The sequence below is a fragment of the Perissodus microlepis genome, chromosome 3 (assembly GCF_051167445.1).
Source record: "Perissodus microlepis isolate ML-2025 ecotype Zambia chromosome 3, ASM5116744v1, whole genome shotgun sequence".
In the NCBI taxonomy this organism is placed as follows: Eukaryota; Metazoa; Chordata; class Actinopteri; order Cichliformes; family Cichlidae; genus Perissodus; species Perissodus microlepis.
In genome coordinates, this window is record NC_140463.1 from 14,246,778 (window position 1) to 14,269,705 (window position 22,928).

The 22,928-nt window shown below is 39.5% G+C and overlaps 3 protein-coding genes across 3 annotated transcripts; all 3 read right to left on the reverse strand.

Moving 5' to 3' along the window:
- Window positions 1-331: 331 nt before the first annotated feature.
- LOC146390061 (ladderlectin-like) lies at window positions 332-2,361 on the reverse strand. Its single transcript, XM_084923149.1, has 7 exons — window positions 2,240-2,361; window positions 2,084-2,161; window positions 1,907-1,945; window positions 1,453-1,568; window positions 1,228-1,362; window positions 1,023-1,134; window positions 332-660 (listed from the first exon to the last, which is right to left on the reverse strand). Exons 2-7 carry the CDS (start codon window positions 2,142-2,144, stop codon window positions 578-580), a joined length of 546 nt encoding a protein of 181 aa, XP_084779275.1. The 5' UTR covers window positions 2,145-2,161; window positions 2,240-2,361; the 3' UTR covers window positions 332-577.
- A 6,153-nt stretch (window positions 2,362-8,514) lies between these two features.
- LOC146390062 (ladderlectin-like) lies at window positions 8,515-10,589 on the reverse strand. Its single transcript, XM_084923147.1, has 7 exons — window positions 10,468-10,589; window positions 10,312-10,389; window positions 10,135-10,173; window positions 9,642-9,757; window positions 9,418-9,552; window positions 9,213-9,324; window positions 8,515-8,849 (listed from the first exon to the last, which is right to left on the reverse strand). Exons 2-7 carry the CDS (start codon window positions 10,370-10,372, stop codon window positions 8,767-8,769), a joined length of 546 nt encoding a protein of 181 aa, XP_084779273.1. The 5' UTR covers window positions 10,373-10,389; window positions 10,468-10,589; the 3' UTR covers window positions 8,515-8,766.
- A 6,998-nt stretch (window positions 10,590-17,587) lies between these two features.
- Window positions 17,588-19,641, reverse strand: LOC146390063 (ladderlectin-like). Its single transcript, XM_084918002.1, has 7 exons — window positions 19,524-19,641; window positions 19,368-19,445; window positions 19,191-19,229; window positions 18,715-18,830; window positions 18,491-18,625; window positions 18,286-18,397; window positions 17,588-17,923 (listed from the first exon to the last, which is right to left on the reverse strand). The coding sequence occupies exons 2-7, from the start codon at window positions 19,426-19,428 to the stop codon at window positions 17,841-17,843; spliced, it is 546 nt and encodes a 181-aa protein (XP_084774128.1). The 5' UTR covers window positions 19,429-19,445; window positions 19,524-19,641; the 3' UTR covers window positions 17,588-17,840.
- Between the last annotated feature and the right edge of the window lie 3,287 nt (window positions 19,642-22,928).

Genomic DNA, 22,928 nt, shown 5'->3' on the forward strand with positions numbered 1-22,928 from the left:
TTCATGCTTTGTGTTTCTGTCGTGCTTGTGTTAGTTTCTGAGTGTTTAGTTTCTATTTTTCCAGTTTGTGGTTTTGTGTTTTGTTTTTTTGTGAGGTTTAATTTTATGAAAATTCTCCCACTAATAAACGCTGCTGCTTTAAGTTTAACCTTCTGTTTCAGAGTCCTGCATTTGGGTTCTCCATCCTGCCTGCCACACAGCACACCATGACACATCTATTCTTTTCAAATTCTTCCTTTACCATCACCTCATCATAAAAAACACAAGATGAAAATTTGGGAGCATTCCTATGAAAATGTGACAGAGACTCAGAGACCAGTTTGATTCAATGCTTAAAGGTTTAATAATGAAGATGATGTTCATTCAGGGAAGTAAAGTGAAAGCTTAAAGCACTCTTTCCATTACACACTCAGTTTGTTCTTATTAAAAGAGACAATCCAACTACAGGTTGCATCATTTTTCAACTCATTCCTTATGTAGCGTTGTGGTGAACTAAAAGAAGTAAAGATGTAAGAAGAGAAACATTTTAAGCTGGATTTATGAGATTATTTGCTCTAAAGACTGGTGAACCAAGCCTTCATTCCAGAGATCGTCTGACTTTCCTGGCGCAGACAAATGGGTATCTGGCGTCACAGGGTATGTCATTCATACAGAGGTTTCCTGTAAGCACCAAAAATAAACATTAAGTGAAGCCATGATCACATGGACGTCTATACTGACACAAATATTTAGTTTGCATAATAGCAGGAGCACCTGTCAATATTCATTTTTGACTCTACTTTCACAGCACTATGTAAATTTACTTTAAATTTAAAGACGTGAAATACAGCAATCTATTTTATTCATTATGGTAAAAGACAAAGTTTGTCTCTGTTAAAAATAAAATTTAGAATTCATATTATTTTCCTGTAAGTCACTGCTATTTATCACACCAAATGATAAGCATTTTTGAGAAAATGTGGATACTGTAACAGTTTTTGTTCCCCTCAAAATGAATTCATACACTTTCTTTTAAGTTTTACCTGTCCAATTCATATGCAGGCAGTTCTCTCTGCCCCCGACATTGTTAGGCTCTCCATGACACCAGTTTGCATATGTGAAACGGGTTCCATCGATCCAAAACCAATAACGCTCCTAGAAAACAGAAAAAAAAACCCCAGAGAATAGTGTCGATAGGCAGGCATATCTTCTAGTGTCAGAACTAATGTCTAATATTGAGTAGTGTACCTCTTGAGCATCTGAGCCTCCAATCCATGTAGGGACATGATTACGAGCACCATTAAATATGACCCTCTGAATCGCTCGGTACTCTCCGAGGTTGCACACAGACGCCAGATTTGCATTCAGGGACTGACAGTGTCTCTATTAGGACAAAAGGTCTAGTTTAAACCAAGTTTGATATGAAAAGTATTAAAGCAGAGAGAAATGCTAAATCGAAATCACTGTTTTTACCTGCGCCTGAGCCCAAGTCAGTTGATTGGGAAAGAAGTGAAAGTATCGGTTTCCATATCTAGTCCAACCCCAGAGGCTCCTAAAACATGCAGATCTCTTCTCAACAAGATGCTCTCCTGAGGACAAGCAAAGGATACTTAGATACTCAAACATCAATTATTTTTGCTATTTACAAAAAAGTTGTAATTGTCTTTCAAACCATGTGTAAATGTGTTTACACACATACATATATGCATAGATCGATCAATCTATCTATCTATGCATATAGATACATATATATCTAGACAGATAGATGGATATAGATCGATAGATCGATAGGGTATAATGGTTTGACATACTTCATCTTCTCACTGTTAAAACATATTGTTTGAGCAACAAACTTAGCGGCATCCGAGTTAGGACATAGATGTGCTCTTCAGCATGACAATAATCTGAGAGGAAAATTGTTACCAACCTGGGGGATTTGATTCAGACCCATCCTTACCCACTTCATCTGGAAGAACCCGAAAAAATTATAATTTTGATAACTTTTAGTGTTAAATTTCCATTTATAATATTGATATTATGAATGTTGTTTGTATTATTGATTCCACACATATATACATTATCTATATTATACTACAATACTCACTGGCAGCAGTGGTCAGAGCGATCATTGCACAAAGAAGTGCAGACACAGTCAGCAGCTTCATGGTGATAATTAGTATCTCTGTTAACAACAAAAGACCCAAAGTTATTAGCACTTCATTAAACAAAGCACAGAAGAGAATCTGAGTTTTCAGCCAACCTTTTGTAGAATATCTTGTCTGTTCAGTCAGTAGCTTCAGCCTTCCAAGGTTGGAACAAGGTGCTGAACAGCTCTGAGATCACTGCTTATATTCTGTCTCTTTGTAGTTTCAAAACAGGGAACTAACATTGAAAAAAAATGACACGTGTATTATGTGATTCATGCTGGCCAGACTTTTACTGCACTTCTTTCTTTCTCAACCAACACCAAAATTATTGCCAAATGCTGACTACTTCTTCCAGCTGCCCACTTAATTTTACTAGTCAACAACTAGTCAAACACTGGTCAACACTCCATAGTATAAATACAGAACATTTTATATATATAAGAATGTATTTTCGGGACAAAAAAAACATAAAACAAAGGAGAAGCTGAGTTCATGGACCTCCAAAAGTTGATTCTGTTCATCTGGACGTAGCGTTTTTTGGGGGAGAAACGTTTCGTCACTCATCCAAGTGACTTCTTCAGTCTCAGCTGACTGCAGGTTTCCAATCTTATAAACAGTACATTTGCATAATGACTGAAACCAGCCCACTGAAGGGACAATGGGCTGGGAGGTCAGTTCCTTAATCATAATTATGCAAATTCTGCCCAAGCAAAAACCTGTAGTGATCCCATATGTGTCAGGAGTATCGGAGCAGTTGAGACCCATTTTTTCTAAACACTGGGTCTCTGTGGCTTTTAAACCCCAAAACACGCTGTGCCAAAAATTGGTCCACCCCAAGGATCGGGTCCCCCGACACAGAGTAACATAGGATTGCCAGGATTTATACATCGGTGGAAACCAAACAACCTCTGGCGAAGCGGATGGCACAACACAGAAGAGCCACCTAATCAGGCCAGGACTCTGCAGTCTATTTACACCTACAGGCCAGTGGACACTCTTTCTATGATGAGGATGTACACATCCTGGACAGGGAGGAACGCTGGTTTGAGCGCGGAGCCAACAAGGCCATTTACGTGAAAAGGGAAAGACCATCTCTGAATCGAGGAGGGGGCCTAAGGGTCCATCTTTCACCATCTTACAATACTGTGATTGCAGCCATTCCCCAACTCTCTGTGAATGGTACTCAGGGCCATTGATCATAGGTCTTTGATCTGTGGGTTTTGGTCAGTGGTTGTTGATCAATGGTCATGAGAATTTGCATAATTATGATTAAGGAACTGACCTCCCAGCCAGTGTTCCCTCTAATTTTTCACATGTCTGAGCGAACACACAAACTCCCTGAGCGATCCCTTGGACCACTGTGAGCAACATCAGACGTGTGCACTGTGGTCACACCGGCATCGAATCCATCCAAGTTACATGGTTTATTAAAATAATCAAATTACAGCATTTACATTTATGTTAGACTACTTTTAATTAACTGCTTTAGCCCACTTACAATGAAAATTAAAAAAAAATCTAGTCATTGACCTGTGTAGTATGTTAACACTATTGGAAGTAAAAATAACTTGAACTCCAATTTCGAAAACACAACTTACTTCTTTCTTTTTCTTTTTTTTATAAAGCTCTGACTTGTATTGTGAGTCTGTGGTCTGGGAGAGAGTCCTGTAACTCTCTGTCTGTAAAATACAGTATATAAAGACCAATGCAGTTAATTATATAGTTACTTCTTCAAAAAAGTAACTGAGTTTGGCAAACAACAAGGTTTTTTGCAGCTATTTTTTTTTAAATGCAGCCAAGGCGTTTTTAAATAAACATTTCAAACTATTTACAGCACAATCAGCTGTTCTGCATCAAATTTGATGCCATACAAATTATTTGTGCCACTCCAAAAAGTAATTTCTGTCCACTATGAGAAAAAGGAGAACAACTGCCTGATACCTGCAGGCCTGACAACAGCAGATGTATCACTCCTGTAACACCTGTAACATTCAGCAGTCGCCTCATTGTTCTGACACACACAACAAAACTATTGACTACACTACACACTAACTACACAAGATTTGCGCTAAACGGCGCAAATCTCTCACATCTCAAAACACCACCGTCACTCCTAAAACTTCCCCCCGTTTCTTAACAACTAGCTGCCATGTTGCCATATCATTTTTTGATTGGTCGACATGGTACTTTTTTGGACGAATAGGAAAGGGAGAGGGGGGTGGAGTTTGTTTTTGCTCGCAGGCAGAGAGCGCTTTCAAGCCTTTTTTCTTATAAAACGCCGTTTTTACCGTTTCTTCCCGCAGTAAATATAAACAACGATAGTATTCAGCAAGGAAACCAAACATTGCAGATATTTTTATCATAACTCTGGTTTTACGTGGCCTATCAACACAATTTAAAAACTGGTATAAAGTCCACACTTTTTCCGTCAGTTGTTCCGTCTGTCCTGCTCACATCTCCAATGGTTGTACACGTTGTCATTAACGTGGCTTCACTCCACATCAGCCACGCCGCTTTGCTAGCTAAAACACCGGCACATAGATTGAGATTATCTGATGGCTCGGTCTTAGCCAAGGAGCCCGAACAAGCATCTTGGGGCTATTTGCACAGTTTTTTACCCACCAGACAAAGGAAGGAACTGAACCAAACGGTAGAAACCAGCGGGGAAAAAAACTAAGAATAAAGATGTCCTATTGATACTGACTGGCTTGTAGGACTCACTGGTAGGAAGCTGAAAGGTAAACAGGCTGTTGCTAAGCAAGGTCATGGAGCAAGACACGGAATGGATGAGCCTTCAATTCCACTTCCTCTATAACAATGACTTGATCACTTTCTAGGTCGGGTATGGGGTTTTAGCCTCTGTTCTTTAGCACTTTATAATGCATTTGAATATTCAAGCTACGTATAGGATTGAGGGAAGTTTTCATGTTGAGAAACACCACAACTAGAAATCCATTTATCTAAAAGAAACTATCTAAACCTACCTGGTCATATATCGAAATGTAATTGCCCCTCTCATTAAATCGTGAAAATATTGGAATCATTTTTTGGAATGTTTCACTTTCCTTAGTTAAAGGCAGTGTTCATGATTCGACAATAAGAAGGAGACTAGGCAAAATGGCATCCATTGAAGGGTTCCAAGGCAAAAAACTACAAAATATAAAAACTTAAAATAAGTCACAGTTTCACCATGTCTTCTTCAAGGATTTAGGTTTTGGAAGCAAGAAAGGGAAATAACAGGAAATAATATCGGTAAGGATCTTGGGCACTTTGTACAGCTTTCAAATAATTATTATCAAATGACTGTCATTCTACCCCTGCCATGATATATTATTCTGTTTTCATTTTTTTCTTTGACTAGTTTTACAAATGGCAATTATATTATAACAAGTCAGTAGTTAATTGGGCATGAGTTAGAGGTCAGACCAAGTGTGATTCAACAGATCCCTTTGTTAATAAAAAAAAAAAAAAAAAAAACCTTCAGGGAACCTTGAACAGCCCCAACCTGGTGGCAGGCCTCCGAGACTGATTCATTTGAGACCAAAGGGTCCCAAATCCGCCAGGGAGGTCTGTTATCCCATAGGAAATAGTGCTTTGTGAAATAAGTCGGGGCCAAATCTGGAGGCCCGGGCAGTACAATCATGGGCTATACAAACTGGCTTTAGGCAAATCAAAAATCATCTTCCTGGTGGGAAAGGAGTTGAAAAAGCTGGTGGACACCAGAGGTGAAGGAAAATGTGGCTCACTTGTGGAATATTTTAGGTACCTGACATGTACAGACAAGCAAAGTGGGCCTTGGCTTTGTGTGCCCAAACGAGAAACATAGAATGGGTCTGCATTTGTTTCTACTTCCTCTATGAAATATGATGAAATATGTCAAAAGTTGCCAATTCATGTTGGCCTCAACCTCAGTTATTCGACACTTGATCATGACAGTATATCACTTTTACTTTTGGGAACTTTTATTTTCGACAGTTAAAATGATGAGATAGCTATAAAGCCCCAAGTCTTGTGAAATAATGTCTGAAGTGAAAATAATTTCAGAAGCTTTGAAAGATGTTCTTTCTTTAGAATGTTAGCAAGGCTGTTGGCTAATTGATGATACCATGATAATGAGTTTATCTGTCAGTCACAGACTTTAGATATGCTCTTCTTTGCTGTTTATATGATTTGCATGTTAATTCTCACATACTGGAGAGAAAACACCAGTAAGTGATGATTTTTTTTAGTCTTCTTAAAGTAACCCAATATACAAAAACCAACAATGTCAGGTTCAGGGTAAGTACGTGACCCAAATGCAGGACTTCACAAAAGAGACTGTGTTTATTCACAGTGCAGATGGTGAACAATAACGTGACAGTTTCCAAAAATATGGCTTCCATTGTGGAGCTCCTGACTCCCACACAGTGCTCATGGTCTGTAGTGTGAATGGTGAAAACTCCAACACTTGATATATACAATAGCTCCACTCCTGTGACACACTCCCTTACAGGCTCTTGAAAAGACAAGATCAAGCAAAAATAGTTTCATCTCAGAGTCAGGGCTGTACTGACTAGTTAGCTCAGCCACACTGTTAAGTAGTGGGCCACTGATGGGGATGATCAGCGGCAGCCGGTGAGACTTGATGCAGGACAGTTATGGCTGGCTTCAGGACGGGAAATCCTTCCAGCCTCATGATCAAAGATGATTAGAGACAGTAACGTGTTACTGTCTCTAATAAGGAATTACTATTGCAAAATAGTAAGGAATTACTATTGCAAAAAAGGTCATTAGATTACTGTTACTTTCCCGTAAGCATGCTTCGTTACTGCGTTATTAACCAGTGATTTTTTTTGTGAGAGTGTCTCATGACAATGACGTAAGCGTGTGCAACGTTCGTGGTTAACAGCTGTGTGCAGATCAACAATGGATAATATAACGAGTGCGGGACAGAGTATGACTGTGCAGCATTTAAAGTGTGGAAGTACTAACCTTACTTTAAATTTTGATTCAGTAAAAAGAGACAGAAACATTAGCGCCCGTTGTGTGTGGGAAGAAAACTTCTTTTTACAGCGAAAAAAACTCCTAAACTTCCAAGGAAGCACCGAGTATGCTGTCACAGGAATTTGAAATTCACAGAGAAACTGCCGGATCCTTCCGCTGACATGACCACTGTGGCACACCTGCACCAGGGCAAACCTCCACCCGCCCCACTCCTGCTAAACAGGTGAAAATAGATTTATGAGCAACAGGACTTAGTGCCGCTGAGTCTTTGATTTTATTTATTTTCTGGACTCTGGAGGTTTGCCCTGTGACAGGTGTGCCGCAGGTGTGCCATTTTACCACTGACATGTTAAAATCTAAAGAGCAGATCAGACAGAGACTTACAATGCTATCAGATGAGAATACTCTTCAAAAGGTGTTTGAATTCAATGAGAAGGCTCATCTAGCACAGCATAAAAAGTCTAAGACTTGTACATGGAAGAAATGGAGAAGAAGGCTTTGTTATCTACCCTGGAACACCACCAAGCCATTGGTTCAGGTATGTGGATGACACCTGGATGAAAATCAAATCTCAGGGCGTACCACAATTCACAGATCACGTTAACTTGGTGGACCAACACAGCAAATTCACCAGGGAGGTTATGAAAAGTGGCAGGTTAGCCTTCTTAGACTGAGATTTCCATCAGTAATAGGGGACATTTAGAAGTTGATGTGTACCGTAAACCTACGCATACAGATCAGTATTTAAGGTCTGACTCTCATCATCAACTGGAGAATAAACTGGGTGTCATCAGGACGCTACAACACAGAGCGAACACCATCCCCACAGACACAGCGGCCAGGGAAGCAGAAGAACATCACATCAGGAAAGCCCTGAATAAATGTGGTTATCCCAGCTGGACATTTGTCAAAGCTAGGAAGGCGCCAAAAGAAAGCTCCAGCCGATCCAGGAGAGAAGGACCACCGCTGCCTAAGGAAAAACCCTTAATGATCCCATATGTGTCAGGAGTATCGGAGCAGTTACGAATCCTTTTCTCTAAACACAATGTCGCTTATGACTTTTAAACCCCAAAACACACTGTGCAAAAAATTGGTCCAATGAAACAGGTCCCCTAATGTTAACAGAGTAATATAGTGTACACTGTTAGGTGCCAGGAGGATTGCCATGATTTTTATACATCAGGGAAACAAAATAACCTCTAGATAAGCAGATGACACAATACAGAAGAGCTAACTTGTCAGGCCAGGACTCCATAAAGAAAAGATTTAATTTCTACATCATGTGAGCACAGAAATTTGAATTTGCATGAGGTATTTGGAAAATGGTGGATTTATGCCTGGATATCTATGAATCTTTTGAAGTATTCCCATGAAAATGTGACAAAGACTCAGAGACCAGTTTGATTCAATGCTTAAAGGTTTAATAATGAAGATGATGTTCATTCAGGGAAGTAAAGTGAAAGCTTAAAGCATTCTTTCCATTACACACTCAGTTTGTTCTTATTAAAAGAGACAATCCAACTACAGGTTGCATCATTTTTCAACTCATTCCTTATGTAGCGTTGCGGTGAACTAAAAGAAGTAAAGATGTAAGAAGAGAAACATTGTAAGCTGGATTTATGAGATTGTTTGCTCTAAAGACTGGTGATCCAAGCCTTCATTCCAGAGATCGTCTGACTTTCCTGGCGCAGACAAATGGGTATCTGGCGTCACAGGGTATGTCATTCATACAGAGGTTTCCTGTAAGCACCAAAAATGAACTTTAAGTGAAGACATGATCACATGGACGTCTATACTGACACAAATATTTAGTTTGCATAATAGCAGGAGCACCTGTCAATATTCATTTTTGACTCTATTTTCACAGCACTATGTAAATTTACTTTAAATTTAAAGACGTGAAATACAGCAATCTATTTTATTCATTATGGTAAAAGACAAAGTTTGTCTCTGTTAAAAATAAAATTTAGAATTCATATTATTTTCCTGTAAGTCACTGCTATTTATCACACCAAATGATAAGCATTTTTTGAGAAAATGTGGATACTGTAACAGTTTTTGTTCCCCTCAAAATGAATTCATACACTTTCTTTTAAGTTTTACCTGTCCAATTCATATGCAGGCAGTTCTCTCTGCCCCCGACATTGTTAGGCTCTCCATGACACCAGTTTGCATATGTGAAACGGGTTCCATCGATCCAAAACCAATAACGCTCCTAGAAAACAGAAAAAAAAAACCCAGAGAATAGTGTCGATAGGCAGGCATATCTTCTAGTGTCAGAACTAATGTCTAATATTGAGTAGTGTACCTCTTGAGCATCTGAGCCTCCAATCCATGTAGGGACATGATTACGAGCACCATTAAGTATGACCCTCTGAATCGCTTGGTACTCTCCGAAGTTGTGCACAGACGCCAGATTTGCATTCAGGGACTGACAGTGTCTCTATAGGATAAAAGGTCTAGTTTAAACCAAGTTTGATATGAAAAGTATTAAAGCAGAGAGAAATGCTAAATCGAAATCACTGTTTTTACCTGCGCCTGAGCCCAAGTCAGTTGATTGGGAAAGAAGTGAAAGTATCGGTTTCCATATCTAGTCCAACCCCAGAGGCTCCTAAAACATGCAGATCTCTTCTCAACAAGATGCTCTCCTGAGGACAAGCAAAGAATACTTAGATACTCAAACATCAATTATCTTTGCTATTTACAAAAAAGTTGTAATTGTCTTTCAAACCATGTATATGCTTAAACTTTTATACCCCCCAAACACACACACACACACACACACACACACACACACACACACACACACACACACACATATATATATATATATATATATATATATATATATATATATATATATATATATATATAATGTATACATAAATTATAAATATTTTATTTTCTCACTGGTAAAACATATCATTTGAATACATACATTACATACAAGCATACAAGTTAGGACATAGATGTGCTCTTCAGCATGACAATAATCTGAGAGGAAAATTGGAAAATTGTTACCAACCTGGGGGATTTGATTCAGACCCATCCTTACCCACTTCATCTGGAAGAACCCGAAAAAATTATAATTTTGATAACTTTTAGTGTTAAATTTCCATTTATAATATTGATATTATAAATGTTGTTTGTATTATTTATTCCACACATATATACATTATCTATATTATACTACAATACTCACTGGCAGCAGTGGTCAGAGCGATCATTGCACAAAGAAGTGCAGACACAGTCAGCAGCTTCATGGTGATAATTAGTATCTCTGTTAACAACAAAAGACCCAAAGTTATTAGCACTTCATTAAACAAAGCACAGAAGAGAATCTGAGTTTTCAGCCAACCTTTTGTAGAATATCTTGTCTGTTCAGTCAGTAGCTTCAGCCTTCCAAGGTTGGAACAAGGTGCTGAACAGCTCTGAGATCACTGCTTATATTCTGTCTCTTTGTAGTTTCAAAACAGGGAACTAACATTGAAAAAAAATGACACGTGTATTATGTGATTCATGCTGGCCAGACTTTTACTGCACTTCTTTCTTTCTCAACCAAAACCAAAATTATTGCCAAATGCTGACTACTTCTTCCAGCTGCCCACTTAATTTTACTAGTCAACAACTAGTCAAACACTGGTCAACACTCCATAGTATAAATACAGAACATTTTATATATATAAGAATGTATTTTCGGGACAAAAAAAAACATAAAACAAAGGAGAAGCTGAGTTCATGGACCTCCAAAAGTTGATTCTGTTCATCTGGACGTAGCGTTTTGGGGGAGAAACGTTTCGTCACTCATCCAAGTGACTTCTTCAGTCTCAGCTGACTGCAGGTTTCCAATCTTATAAACATTACATTTGCATAATGACTGAAACCAGCCCACTGAAGGGACAATGGGCTGGGAGGTCAGTTCCTTAATCATAATTATGCAAATTCTGCCCAAGCAAAAACCTGTAGTGATCCCATATGTGTCAGGAGTATCGGAGCAGTTGAGACCCATTTTTTCTAAACACTGGGTCTCTGTGGCTTTTAAACCCCAAAACACGCTGCGCCAAAAATTGGTCCACCCCAAGGATCGAGTCCCCCGACACAGAGTAACATAGGATTGCCAGGATTTATACATCGGTGGAAACCAAACAACCTCTGGCGAAGCGGATGGCACAACACAGAAGAGCCACCTCATCAGGCCAGGACTCTGCAGTCTATTTACACCTACAGGCCAGTGGACACTCTTTCTATGATGAGGATGTACACATCCTGGACAGGGAGGAACGCTGGTTTGAGCGCGGAGCCAACGAGGCCATTTACGTGAAAAGGGAAAGACCATCTCTGAATCGAGGAGGGGGCCTAAGGGTCCATCTTTCACCATCTTACAATACTGTGATTGCAGCCATTCCCCAACTCTCTGTGAATGGTACTCAGGGCCATTGATCAGTGGTCTTTGATCTGTGGGTTTTGGTCAGTGGTTGTTGATCAATGGTCATGAGAATTTGCATAATTATGATTAAGGAACTGACCTCCCAGCCAATGTTCCCTCTAATTTTTCACATGTCTGAGCGAACACACAAACTCCCTGAGCGATCCCTTGGACCACTGTGAGCAACATCAGACGTGTGCACTGTGGTCACACCGGCATCGAATCCATCCAAGTTACATGGTTTATTAAAATAATCAAATTACAGCATTTACATTTATGTTAGACTACTTTTAATTAACTGCTTTAGCCCACTTACAATTATACAGTATATAATGACCAATGCTGGGCAGTTAATTATATAGTTACTTCTTCAAAAAAATAGCTGCATAAGTTTTTTGCAGCTATTTTTTTTAATGCAGCCAAGGCGTTTTTAAATAAACATCTCAAACTATTTACAGAACAATCAGCTGTTCTGCATCAAATTTGATGCCATACAAATTATTTGTGCCACTCCAAAAAGTAATTTCTGTCCACTATGAGATAAAGGAGAACAACTGCCTGATACCTGCAGGCCTGACAACAGCAGATGTATCACTCCTGTAACACCTGTAACATTCAGCAGTCGCCTCATTGTTCTGACACACACAACAAAACTATTGACTACACTACACACTAACTACACAAGATTTGCGCTAAACGTCGCAAATCTCTCACATCTCAAAACGCCGCCGTCACTCCTAAAACTTCCCCCGTTTCTTAACAACTAGATGCCACGTTGCCATATCATTTTTTGATTGGTCGACATGGTACTTTTTTGGACGAATAGGAAAGGGAGAGGGGGGTGGAGTTTGTTTTTGCTCACAGGCAGAGAGCGCTTTCAAGCCTTTTTTCTTATAAAACGCCGTTTTTACCGTTTCTTCCCGCAGTAAATATAAACAACGATAGTATTCAGCAAGGAAACCAAACATTGCAGATATTTTTATCATAACTCTGGTTTTACGTGGCCTTTCAACACAATTTAAAAACTGGTATAAAGTCCACACTTTCTCCGTCAACTGTTCCGTCTGTCCTGCTCACATCTCCAATGGTTGTACACGTTGTCATTAACGTGGCTTCACTCCACATCAGCCACGCCGCTTTGCTAGCTAAAACACCAGTGTCGGCACATAAAGACGACGTTGATTAGCTGCGTATATACGAATGTGAATCACATTATTGGCTGGACTATGGGATAAGGTGGCATCGTTCTAATCCCATACAGGAGCAGCCAGTCACTTACTGACCAACACTGCAAAACAGAATTGTTAAAGTATTGATTTTAATTTCAATTCAGGTTAGTTTTTTTTTTGTGCGCAACGCAGATTTTCTGTGCACAGAGACCATGCCAGCAGTGCGCAATTGCGCACGCGCACAGCTTAGAGGGAACATTGCTCCCAGCCCATTGTTACTTCAGTGGGCTGGTTTCAGTCATTATGCAAATGTACTGTTTATAAGATTTGGGGAAACCTGCAGTCGCCCTGTACCTGTGCATGTGCAATGACAATAAAGTTGAATTCTCTTCTATTCTAATTCTAGTCAGCTGAGACTGAAGAAGTCACTTGGATGAGTGACGAAACGTTTCTCCCACAAAATGCTACGTCCAGATGAACAGAATCAACTTTTGGAGATTTACTTTCCTGGATGATTGAGAATGTATCAAGATGAGATCATGGACATTAAATAATCAGCGTTATTATAAAGATCTAAAATAATTTCTGTCATTTTGCTCTCACAGTAGAGCAAAAGCAAAAGGTGGTTTTACAAAGCATTGACTCAGGGGGCTGAATAATTACACACACCCCACTTTGCAGTTATTTATTTGTAAAAAATGTTTGGAATCATGTATGATTTTCGTTCCACTTCTCACGTGTACACCACTTTGTATTGGTCTTTCATGTGGAATTCCAATAAAATTGATTCATGTTTGTGGCTGTGATGTGACAAAATGTGGAAAAGTTCAAGGGGGCCGAATACTTTTGCAAGCCCCTGTATGTCTTGTTTCCGAGTCACATATAAGATACTTTGTGTCTTAAAGTTTTGCAGACTTAAATGAGTAGCTTTTGAGCCTGAAACAGACTTTAAAGCCTTATTCAAAACACTCCTTTAATGATAACAAAATGGTTTCCGGAACATTTGCCAAGGCTTAGGAACCTGCTTGAGATTATCTGATGGCTCGGTCTTAGCCAAGGAGCCCGAACAAGCATCTTGGGGCTATTTGCGCAGTTTTTTTACCCACCAGACAAAGGAAGGAACTGAACCAAACGGTAGAAACCAGTGGGGGAAAAAACTAAGAATAAAGATGTCCTATTGATACTGACTGGCTTGTAGGACTCACTGGTAGGAAGCTGAAAGGTAAACAGGCTGTTGCTAAGCAAGGTCATGGAGCAAGACACGGAATGGATGAGCCTTCAATTCCACTTCCTCTATAACAATGACTTGATCACTTTCTAGGTCGGGTATGGGGTTTTAGCCTCTGTTCTTTAGCACTTTATAATGCATTTGAATATTCAAGCTACGTATAGGATTGAGGGAAGTTTTCATGTTGAGAAACACCACAACTAGAAATCCATTTATCTAAAAGAAACTATCTAAACCTACCTGGTCATATATCGAAATGTAATTGCCCCTCTCATTAAATCGTGAAAATATTGGAATCATTTTTTGGAATGTTTCACTTTCCTTAGTTAAAGGCAGTGTTCATGATTCGACAATAAGAAGGAGACTAGGCAAAATGGCATCCATTGAAGGGTTCCAAGGCAAAAAACTACAAAATATAAAAACTTAAAATAAGTCACAGTTTCACCATGTCTTCTTCAAGGATTTAGGTTTTGGAAGCAAGAAAGGGAAATAACAGGAAATAATATCAGTGAGGATCTTGGGCACTTTGTACAGCTTTCAAATAATTATTATCAAATGACTGTCATTCTACCCCTGCCATGGTATATTATTCTGTTTTCATTTTTTTCTTTGACTGGTTTTACACGTGGCAATTATATTATAACAAGTCAGTAGTTAATTGGGCATGAGTTAGAGGTAAGACCAAGTGTGATTCAACAGATCCCTTTGTTAATAAAAAAAAACCCAAAAAACAAACCTTCAGGGAACCTTGAACAGCCCCAACCTGGTGGCAGGCCTCCGAGACTGATTCATTTGAGACCAAATGGTCCCAAATCCGCCAGGGAGGTCTGTTATCCCATAGGAAATAGTGCTTTGTGAAATAAGTCGGGGCCAAATCTGGAGGCCCGGGCAGTACAATCATGGGCTATACAAACTGGCTTTAGGCAAATCAAAAATCATCTTCCTGGTGGGAAAGGAGTTGAAAAAGCTGGTGGACACCAGAGGTGAAGGAAAATGTGGCTCACTTGTGGAATATTTTAGGTACCTGACATGTACAGACAAGCAAAGTGGGCCTTGGCTTTGTGTGCCCAAACGAGAAACATAGAATGGGTCTGCATTTGTTTCTACTTCCTCTATGAAATATGATGAAATATGTCAAAAGTTGCCAATTCATGTTGGCCTCAACCTCAGTTATTCGACACTTGATCATGACAGTATATCACTTTTACTTTTGGGAACTTTTATTTTCGACAGTTAAAATGATGAGATAGCTATAAAGCCCCAAGTCTTGTGAAATAATGTCTGAAGTGAAAATAATTTCAGAAGCTTTGAAAGATGTTCTTTCTTTAGAATGTTAGCAAGGCTGTTGGCTAATTGATGATACCATGATAATGAGTTTATCTGTCAGTCACAGACTTTAGATATGCTCTTCTTTGCTGTTTATATGATTTGCATGTTAATTCTCACATACTGGAGAGAAAACACCAGTAAGTGATGATTTTTTTTAGTCTTCTTAAAGTAACCCAATATACAAAAACCAACAATGTCAGGTTCAGGGTAAGTACGTGACCCAAATGCAGGACTTCACAAAAGAGACTGTGTTTATTCACAGTGGAGATGGTGAACAATAACGTGACAGTTTCCAAAAATATGGCTTCCATTGTGGAGCTCCTGACTCCCACACAGTGCTCATGGTCTGTAGTGTGAATGGTGAAAACTCCAACACTTGATATATACAATAGCTCCACTCCTGTGACACACTCCCTTACAGGCTCTTGAAAAGACAAGATCAAGCAAAAATAGTTTCATCTCAGAGTCAGGGCTGTACTGACTAGTTAGCTCAGCCACACTGTTAAGTAGTGGGCCACTGATGGGGATGATCAGCGGCAGCCGGTGAGACTTGATGCAGGACAGTTATGGCTGGCTTCAGGACGGGAAATCCTTCCAGCCTCATGATCAAAGATGATTAGAGACAGTAACGTGTTACACGTTACTGTAATCTGATTACTTTTTTCAAGTGACGAGTAAAGTAAGGAATTACTATTGCAAAAAAGGTCATTAGATTACTGTTACTTTCCTGTAAGCATGCTTCGTTACTGCGTTATTAACCAGTGATTTTTTTTGTGAGAGTGTCTCATGACAATGACGTAAGCGTGTGCAACGTTCGTGGTTAACAGCTGTGTGCAGATCAACAATGGATAATATAACGAGTGCGGGACAGAGTATGACTGTGCAGCATTTAAAGTGTGGAAGTACTAACCTTACTTTAAATTTTGATTCAGTAAAAAGAGACAGAAACATTAGTGCCCGTTGTGTGTGGGAAGAAAACTTCTTTTTACAGCGAAAAAAACTCCTAAACTTCCAAGGAAGCACCGAGTATGCTGCCACAGGAATTTGAAATTCACAGAGAAACTGCCGGATCCTTCCGCTGACATGACCACTGTGGCACACCTGCACCAGGGCAAACCTCCACCCGCCCCACTCCTGCTAAACAGGTGAAAATAGATTTATGAGCAACAGGACTTAGTGCCGCTGAGTCTTTGATTTTATTTATTTTCTGGACTCTGGAGGTTTGCCCTGTGACAGGTGTGCCGCAGGTGTGCCATTTTACCACTGACATGTTAAAATCTAAAGAGCAGATCAGACAGAGACTTACAATGCTATCAGATGAGAATACTCTTCAAAAGGCGTTTGAATTCAATGAGAAGGCTCATCTAGCACAGCATAAAAAGTCTAAGACTTGTACATGGAAGAAATGGAGAAGAAGGCTTTGTTATCTACCCTGGAACACCACCAAGCCATTGGTTCAGGTATGTGGATGACACCTGGATGAAAATCAAATCTCAGGGCGTACCACAATTCACAGATCACGTTAACTTGGTGGACCAACACAGCAAATTCACCAGGGAGGTTATGAAAAGTGGCAGGTTAGCCTTCTTAGACTGAGATTTCCATCAGTAATAGGGGACATTTAGAAGTTGATGTGTACCGTAAACCTACGCATACAGATCAGTATTTAAGGTCTGACTCTCATCATCAACTGGAGAATAAACTGGGTGTCATCAGGACGCTACAACACAGAGCGAACACCATCCCCACAGACACAGCGGCCAGGGAAGCAGAAGAACATCACATCAGGAAAGCCCTGAGTAAATGTGGTTATCCCAGCTGGACATTTGTCAAAGCTAGGAAGGCGCCAAAAGAAAGCTCCAGCCGATCCAGGAGAGAAGGACCACCGCTGCCTAAGGAAAAACCCTTAATGATCCCATATGTGTCAGGAGTATCGGAGCAGTTACGAATCCTTTTCTCTAAACACAATGTCGCTTATGACTTTTAAACCCCAAAACACACTGTGCAAAAAATTGGTCCAATGAAACAGGTCCCCTAATGTTAACAGAGTAATATAGTGTACACTGTTAGGTGCCAGGAGGATTGCCATGATTTTTATACATCAGGGAAACAAAATAACCTCTAGATAAGCAGATGACACAATACAGAAGAGCTAACTTGTCAGGCCAGGACTCCATAAAGAAAAGATTTAATTTCTACATCATGTGAGCACAGAAATTTGAATTTGCATGAGGTATTTGGAAAATGGTGGATTTATGCCTGGATGTCTATGAATCTTTTGAAGTATTCCCATGAAAATGTGACAAAGACTCAGAGACCAGTTTGATTCAATGCTTAAAGGTTTAATAATGAAGATGATGTTCATTCAGGGAAGTAAAGTGAAAGCTTAAAGCATTCTTTCCATTACACACTCAGTTTGTTCTTATTAAAAGAGACAATCCAACTACAGGTTGCATCATTTTTCAACTCATTCCTTATGTAGCGTTGCGGTGAACTAAAAGAAGTAAAGATGTAAGAAGAGAAACATTTTAAGCTGGATTTATGAGATTGTTTGCTCTAAAGACCGGTGAACCAAGCCTTCATTCCAGAGATCGTCTGACTTTCCTGGCGCAGACAAATGGGTATCTGGCGTCACAGGGTATGTCATTCATACAGAGGTTTCCTGTAAGCACCAAAAATGAACTTTAAGTGAAGCCATGATCACATGGACGTCTATACTGACACAAATATTTAGTTTGCATAATAGCAGGAGCACCTGTCAATATTCATTTTTGACTCTACTTTCACAGCACTATGTAAATTTACTTTAAATTTAAAGACGTGAAATACAGCAATCTATTTTATTCATTATGGTAAAAGACAAAGTTTGTCTCTGTTAAAAATAAAATTTAGAATTCATATTATTTTCCTGTAAGTCACTGCTATTTATCACACCAAATGATAAGCATTTTTGAGAAAATGTGGATACTGTAACAGTTTTTGTTCCCCTCAAAATGAATTCATACACTTTCTTTTAAGTTTTACCTGTCCAATTCATATGCAGGCAGTTCTCTCTGCCCCCGACATTGTTAGGCTCTCCATGACACCAGTTTGCATATGTGAAACGGGTTCCATCGATCCAAAACCAATAACGCTCCTAGAAAACAGAAAAAAAACCCCCAGAGAATAGTGTCGATAGGCAGGCATATCTTCTAGTGTCAGAACTAATGTTTAATATTGAGTAGTGTACCTCTTGAGCATCTGAGCCTCCAATCCATGTAGGGACATGATTACGAGCACCATTAAGTATGACCCTCTGAATCGCTTGGTACTCTCCGAAGTTGTGCACAGACGCCAGATTTGCATTCAGGGACTGACAGTGTCTCTATAGGATAAAAGGTCTAGTTTAAACCAAGTTTGATATGAAAAGTATTAAAGCAGAGAGAAATGCTAAATCGAAATCACTGTTTTTACCTGCGCCTGAGCCCAAGTCAGTTGATTGGGAAAGAAGTGAAAGTATCGGTTTCCATATCTAGTCCAACCCCAGAGGCTCCTAAAACATGCAGATCTCTTCTCAACAAGATGCTCTCCTGAGGACAAGCAAAGAATACTTAGATACTCAAACATCAATTATCTTTGCTATTTACAAAAAAGTAATTGTCTTTCAAACCATGTATATGCTTAAACTTTTATACCCCCCAAACACACACACACACACACACACACACACACACACACACACACACACACACATATATATATATATATATATATATATATATATATATATATATATATAATGTATACATAAATTATAAATATTTTATTTTCTCACTGGTACAACATATCATTTGAATACATACATTACATACAAGCATACAAGTTAGGACATAGATGTGCTCTTCAGCATGACAATAATCTGAGAGGAAAATTGGAAAATTGTTACCAACCTGGGGGATTTGATTCAGACCCATCCTTACCCACTTCGTCTTGAAGAACCCGAAAAAAATATAATTTTGATAACTTTTAGTGGTAAATTTCCATTCATAATATTGATATTATGAATGTTGTTTGTATTATTGATTCCACACATATATACATTATCTATATTATACTACAATACTCACTGGCAGCAGTGGTCAGAGCGATCATTGCACAAAGAAGTGCAGACACAGTCAGCAGCTTCATGGTGATAATTAGTATCTCTGTTAACAACAAAAGACCCAAAGTTATTAGCACTTCATTAAACAAAGCACAGAAGAGAATCTGAGTTTTCAGCCAACCTTTTGTAGAATATCTTGTCTGTTCAGTCAGTAGCTTCAGCCTTCCAAGGTTGGAACAAGGTGCTGAACAGCTCTGAGATCACTGCTTATATTCTGTCTCTTTGTAGTTTCAAAACAGGGAACTAACATTGAAAAAAAATTACACGTGTATTATGTGATTCATGCTGGCCAGACTTTTACTGCACTTCTTTCTTTCTCAACCAACACCAAAATTATTGCCAAATGCTGACTACTTCTTCCAGCTGCCCACTTAATTTTACTAGTCAACAACTAGTCAAACACTGGTTAACACTCCATAGTATAAATACAGAACATTTTATATATATAAGAATGTATTTTCGGGACAAAAAAAAACATAAAACAAAGGAGAAGCTGAGTTCATGGACCTCCAAAAGTTGATTCTGTTCATCTGGACGTAGCGTTTTTGGGGGAGAAACGTTTCGTCACTCATCCAAGTGACTTCTTCAGTCTCAGCTGACTGCAGGTTTCCAATCTTATAAACAGTACATTTGCATAATGACTGAAACCAGCCCACTGAAGGGACAATGGGCTGGGAGGTCAGTTCCTTAATCATAATTATGCAAATTCTGCCCAAGCAAAAACCTGTAGTGATCCCATATGTGTCAGGAGTATCGGAGCAGTTGAGACCCATTTTTTCTAAACACTGGGTCTCTGTGGCTTTTAAACCCCAAAACACGCTGTGCCAAAAATTGGTCCACCCCAAGGATCGGGTCCCCCGACACAGAGTAACATAGGAATGCCAGGATTTATACATCGGTGGAAACCAAACAACCTCTGGCGAAGCGGATGGCACAACACAGAAGAGCCACCTCATCAGGCCAGGACTCTGCAGTCTATTTACACCTACAGGCCAGTGGACACTCTTTCTATGATGAGGATGTACACATCCTGGACAGGGAGGAACGCTGGTTTGAGCGCGGAGCCAACAAGGCCATTTATGTGAAAAGGGAAAGACCATCTCTGAATCGAGGAGGGGGCCTAAGGGTCCATCTTTCACCATCTTACAATACTGTGATTGCAGCCATTCCCCAACTCTCTGTGAATGGTACTCAGGGCCATTGATCATAGGTCTTTGATCTGTGGGTTTTGGTCAGTGGTTGTTGATCAATGGTCATGAGAATTTGCATAATTATGATTAAGGAACTGACCTCCCAGCCAATGTTCCCTCTAATTTTTCACATGTCTGAGCGAACACACAAACTCGCTGAGCGATCCCTTGGACCACTGTGAGCGACATCAGACGTGTGCACTGTGGTCACACCGGCATCGAATCCATCCAAGTTACATGGTTTATTAAAATAATCAAATTACAGCATTTACATTTATGTTAGACTACTTTTAATTAACTGCTTTAGCCCACTTACAATGAAAATTAAAAAAAAATCTAGTCATTGACCTGTGTAGTATGTTAACACTATTGGAAGTAAAAATAACTTGAACTCCAATTTCGAAAACACAACTTACTTCTTTCTTTTTCTTTTTTTTATAAAGCTCTGACTTGTATTGTGAGTCTGTGGTCTGGGAGAGAGTCCTGTAACTCTCTGTCTGTAAAATACAGTATATAAAGACCAATGCAGTTAATTATATCGTTACTTCTTCAAAAAAGTAACTGAGTTTGGCAAACAACAAGGTTTTTTGCAGCTATTTTTTTTTAAATGCAGCCAAGGCGTTTTTAAATAAACATTTCAAACTATTTACAGAACAATCCGCTGTTCTGCATCAAATTTGATGCCATACAAATTATTTGTGCCACTCCAAAAAGTAATTTCTGTCCACTATGAGATAAAGGAGAACAACTGCCTGATACCTGCAGGCCTGACAACAGCAGATGTATCACTCCTGTAACACCTGTAACATTCAGCAGTCGCCTCATTGTTCTGACACACACAACAAAACTATTGACTACACTACACACTAACTACACAAGATTTGCGCTAAACGGCGCAAATCTCTCACATCTCAAAACACCACCGTCACTCCTAAAACTTCCCCCCGTTTCTTAACAACTAGCTGCCATGTTGCCATATCATTTTTTGATTGGTCGACTTGGTACTTTTTTGGACGAATAGGAAAGGGAGAGGGGGGTGGAGTTTGTTTTTGCTCGCAGGCAGAGAGCGCTTTCAAGCCTTTTTTCTTATAAAACGCCGTTTTTACCGTTTCTTCCCGCAGTAAATATAAACAACGATAGTATTCAGCAAGGAAACCAAACATTGCAGATATTTTTATCATAACTCTGGTTTTACGTGGCCTTTCAACACAATTTAAAAACTGGTATAAAGTCCACACTTTTTCCGTCAGTTGTTCCGTCTGTCCTGCTCACATCTCCAATGGTTGTACACGTTGTCATTAACGTGGCTTCACTCCACATCAGCCACGCCGCTTTGCTAGCTAAAACACCGGCACATAGATTGAGATTATCTGATGGCTCGGTCTTAGCCAAGGAGCCCGAACAAGCATCTTGGGGCTATTTGCACAGTTTTTTACCCACCAGACAAAGGAAGGAACTGAACCAAACGGTAGAAACCAGCGGGGAAAGAAACTAAGAATAAAGATGTCCTATTGATACTGACTGGCTTGTAGGACTCACTGGTAGGAAGCTGAAAGGTAAACAGGCTGTTGCTAAGCAAGGTCATGGAGCAAGACACGGAATGGATGAGCCTTCAATTCCACTTCCTCTATAACAATGACTTGATCACTTTCTAGGTCGGGTATGGGGTTTTAGCCTCTGTTCTTTAGCACTTTATAATGCATTTGAATATTCAAGCTACGTATAGGATTGAGGGAAGTTTTCATGTTGAGAAACACCACAACTAGAAATCCATTTATCTAAAAGAAACTATCTAAACCTACCTGGTCATATATCGAAATGTAATTGCCCCTCTCATTAAATCGTGAAAATATTGGAATCATTTTTTGGAATGTTTCACTTTCCTTAGTTAACCCTTTAAAACCGGTCAGAGTGGGCACGCTCCGTTTTGCGTAGCTATTTTTAAATCCCGGTAGCACTGCAACCACGTGAGCTAGCGCAATATTTTTTTTTGCATATGAAACCGGAGGAGTTGTACTTACATCTTATGCCATCAGCTTGTCCTAAGTCACAGTTTCCTTCCACATATAGCTTTGCAAAAACTGCATAAAAAGCACTTGCAAAAACAAAAACATAATATTCCAGAAACAGGCTTTGCCGATCCGATCAGCTGTTCATAACACTTCCTACGTCCATCAGCGAGAACTATCGCATGTCCGCTATGACCTGCCCGAAACCGGAAGTGATGTAATTTTCGCGGAAATGTAGTTTTTTTACCATCAAGGCCTCATGAGCCTATACTGGTGTTTTTAAAAGTTATGTTTGACTTTATGGCTTTCTGTGTCGTTTCTGGGATG